The sequence below is a fragment of the Pteropus alecto genome, unplaced genomic scaffold (assembly GCF_000325575.1).
Source record: "Pteropus alecto unplaced genomic scaffold, ASM32557v1 scaffold68, whole genome shotgun sequence".
In the NCBI taxonomy this organism is placed as follows: domain Eukaryota; kingdom Metazoa; phylum Chordata; class Mammalia; order Chiroptera; family Pteropodidae; genus Pteropus; species Pteropus alecto.
The window spans coordinates 7,048,909-7,052,747 of NW_006441386.1; the positions used below are offsets into that span (position 1 = coordinate 7,048,909).

At 48.9% G+C, this 3,839-nt stretch overlaps 1 protein-coding gene across 1 annotated transcript in view; it reads right to left on the minus strand.

Moving 5' to 3' along the window:
• HIP1 (huntingtin interacting protein 1) overlaps window positions 1-3,833 on the minus strand; it is a 129,330-nt gene extending 125,497 nt beyond the window's left edge. The window contains exon 1 of the mRNA XM_015594665.1: window positions 3,669-3,833. Coding sequence (XP_015450151.1) covers window positions 3,669-3,788 — 120 coding nt within the window. The 5' untranslated portion in view covers window positions 3,789-3,833. The remainder of the gene's footprint in view (window positions 1-3,668) is intronic.
• Window positions 3,834-3,839: the final 6 nt, after the last annotated feature.

Below are 3,839 nucleotides of genomic sequence, written 5' to 3' on the forward strand. Positions count from 1 at the left end.
TTTATCTTACTCATCTCTGAGTCCCCTCCATGGTATGTGCTCACTAAATGATTGTTGAAAAAATATGCAAACCATGGAGAAAACCATTTTCCAACTAAGTAAATACAGACAGAGTATTTTGTTTGTCTGAGAGCAGCAGCCCTCCTGATTCATTTCAGAATTGCCCTCTGGATTTGACGACGTGAGGGTAGTGTGGTGGAAGGGGCCTAAGACCTGGAACCTGGAGTCCTGGGTTTAAATCTCGACCCTTCATTTACCAACCGGCAGCTTTGGGTAAGTTACCGAGTTCTCATCCATAAAGTGAGAGAGATTATACCTGCCCACCATGCAGCCTCAATGATGACTAAAATACGCTTTATAAACTGTAAAGTGCTCAGGGCAAGGAATCATTATTACAGCAACTATTTTGAGAGCAAGAACAACTTTTAATTTCCCTAGAGCCTGAAGGATGCTTGTGATGAGCTGGATGGGGGACACACCAGGGGTCTAGTTAGAGAAGGAGGCTATGACAGGCAGGTCTGGGGCCTGTCCCACTCTGTCCCACTCTGGCAGGGACAGTGGCCATATGAAGTGTAAGGATGATACCAGGAGAGTTGAGGACAGAAGGCTACCTGGAAGAGGCTGGCAGAAGTGAGGAAACAAGGCTGGACTGAGGGTACAGGCAGCTGGGACACTGGCCTGACCAGAAGAAAAGCAGAAAAATCAGAGTCTTCTGATGGACATGGGACAGACTCCTGATTGAGAGTGTAGAAGGCAAGGCTGGACCATAAAGAATCTTGAGAGGAAAAACATCAAGTAAATGCAGATGTCTTCTGTAGCCCAGAGTTGAGTTACCCCGCCCCAGGCCAGGGCTCCCTGTTGGAGCTAACCAGTCATTTTCTACCCTCAACCACAGCCAGCTCACCAACATTAGCCTCAGGCATCTGAGGACACAGGCAAGAACGGGACCCAGTCCTATCCTCAGGAAGCTCATAGTTTACTAAGGGCAACACAGAGAAATGGAATGAGGTAGCAGGTGGGAGTGGCCAATTCTGCTCCTGTCTCCACCTCCCCCAGTTCGCATCATCCACTCACCTCCAGATGTTTCCTCTGGCCAGACCCCATTCCTGGAATGCTCCATCCGCCTCCCTCCACTCAGCAAGTGCTTAAGTGGAGGGAGGGGTTCAGTCCTCTGTGAGGGCTCCCCGCTCTTTCCACTCCCACAGCCTGTACTTTATGCACACGATCTTGGTAATTATCACATTACCTAGTAACACTTCTATCCCTCTATGGAAGAGTTAATCATAGCCTGCACAATTACTTACTGTGTTTTCTTATGTCTCATCTTCCCAGTCAGATTATAGCCATAATCATGGAAATAGTGCTCCACAATTTACAAAATGCCTTCACGCATATTATTTAATATAGCCCCCATCTTAAACCTGTGAGGTAAGTATTATCTTTATTTTACAATAAGGAAACCAAGGCTTAGAGAGGTTAGACAACTTACCTGAGGCCACACAGCCTATCTACCTTCCCACCCATAAAACTCAAACTTCTAGCCCCAATGCCAGTGCTCTGCCCAGTACTCAGAGGCAACACAAGACATTGCTTAAAGGTTGGGACTCATAGCTGTGTGATGTTGGCAGGTTACGTAACCTCTCTGTGCCTTAATTTCCTCCTGGAAAATGTGGCTGATACCACCTCATAGGTCCTTGTTTAGATTAAAGAAGATAATACAATAATGTACTTAAAATAGAACCAAACACTAGTTACAATTATCATTATACCTTGGCTGATTCTCATGGTCTCTTAACTCATTAAAAAATTTTTTCTAACTTATTTTTATATCATAATACATTTGATAGGTAGTCATTAAACAAAGTAAATTTTTTCAGATTGACTAATGCTAAGTTTTTGGACTGTTCTCTGTTTTGTTCTTTCCTCTCCCTGAATAGTTTTAACAATTAGAAAAACTCTCTTTTCCTGATCCAGTCTACCTCACTTCCATACCCCCAACACCAGGTCAAATTTAGCCAATTACAAGTGTTCCACAGAATAACGTAGACTCTCTCTGTTGGGCTGTCCATGGATAGCGAGGGGATATGCCAGCCATGGGTGAAAACGTTCACAAACCTAATTTCCATCACTATAATGGATCAAAGTTGTATGCGTTTCTCTATTGCTCCAGTTTTTATTTACTTGAGACTCTAGAAAGAAAGAGTTATCATAAAATACCACCTATTTATTTTCCTTTCCTATTAAAAAAATAATATTCACACTTTCCTGGAGCAAGAAGCCATATGTGACCAGGCAGCTAGTTGAGGCAGTCACACGCAAGGCAGATGGAACGCTTCCTTCTTTTCAGCAGTCCAGTTCACAAAGCTAGCGAAATCCAGAAGTGAATGGCCATCTCTGCCATCCTTCCTGGGGCAGGATGACCCAAGGAGTGGACACTCCCTACTTTCCATCACCCAGACACACCTTCAAGGGCCAGAAGTAGCTTGAAAGAGGAGAGGATGAGGTCCCTGGGGTGAAAAGCTTTATCCTAACACTCGGTCAGGTCTTCACAATCTTTTCTATCTAAAAGTTTGGGGAGAAAAGAAGAAAAGAGCAGGGAAACCAGCGTCTGGTAATGGAAGCCCCAGCTGGATCTTCAAAGGTTCCACTCGGAGAGCAAGAGTGAAGAACCAATCTACCCACACAACTTGGGCACCAGGACTAAAAGAAGTGCTGTACCCTTTGAAATGAATTTTTGCATACAAATGAGCTGATGAACACCATAAACATGTCAGCGTGATTCAGTCAAATCAATACACCAGGCATTGAAACTCTGAGGTAAAAATGGATTGTGGCTTTTTGTTGACACAGAGGAATTTTGGTCCCCAGCCCTGGTCAGCCTGGACAAATAGGGCAGTCTGCCTCTTAGCTGCTAGGCACATTTGGGGGATGAAGCCAAAACCCCAAGTCAGAACTCTAGCACCACTGGGCAACTCATCCTACCAGCACTGGGCCGTACGGCCAAGCGCCTCCATTCCTGCCCCTGGCCGCTCCCCTCCTCAAGCCCTAAGTCATTTTCCAAGCTCGGCCACACTTTGCATTTCCTACATTCCTTCTCATCACTCAGACCCCTTCGGCCCGGCCTCCGAGGGCCGACAGCTGGGGTTAATGTGAGCCAAGCGAGAGGCACCAGGAAAGGGGTTAGGGGTGGGGGGAATGTCGGTGCAACTAAAAAGCGATCGAGAGGAGAGAAAAGGGCTCCCCACCTTTCACATACCCAACTCAGCTCCCCACTCTCCACCGCCACACTCACGTCTCCGAGTGACTCCCGGGTGCGTTCCCCCTGCTTAGAGGCACCCCTTCCATTCCGCCACTTTTCGGTTCTTCCCCTGTCACCGACCCTGTGACCTTTCTCCTGCCTCGTCGGGACCGGTTCTCCTGGACCGCGCCGCACAGATCATGCCAGCTCCTCGGAGCCACCCTGCCCTTTTCCCCAGGCCAGCTGAGATGCCCGGGTCCCCGACCTTCTCGGGTAGCCTAGACCTGCGACCAGATGCCTCCTCTCTCAGCCCCTTTGTCCCGTCCCTCCCCTGGCCTGCAAGACCCCTACTCCCTTTAAAGCCCCTCCGGCACACTGCGTCTCTAGGGATGCCCCAGCCACACATCCCTAGGGGTACCTCGGTCCTAACCTGAGTCCGCTCGAAGCTCTCCCGCTCCGCCGCCTCCATCCCAGCGCCGACCCCGCGCCTGCTCAGCACCTTGGGCAGGGGGTTGGGCACCTGCTTGATGGAGTTGGCCATCCGGTCCATGTTGCCGCACAGAGCCGAGTCAGGGGCCCCTGGCCGCCCCGGGATCCCCAC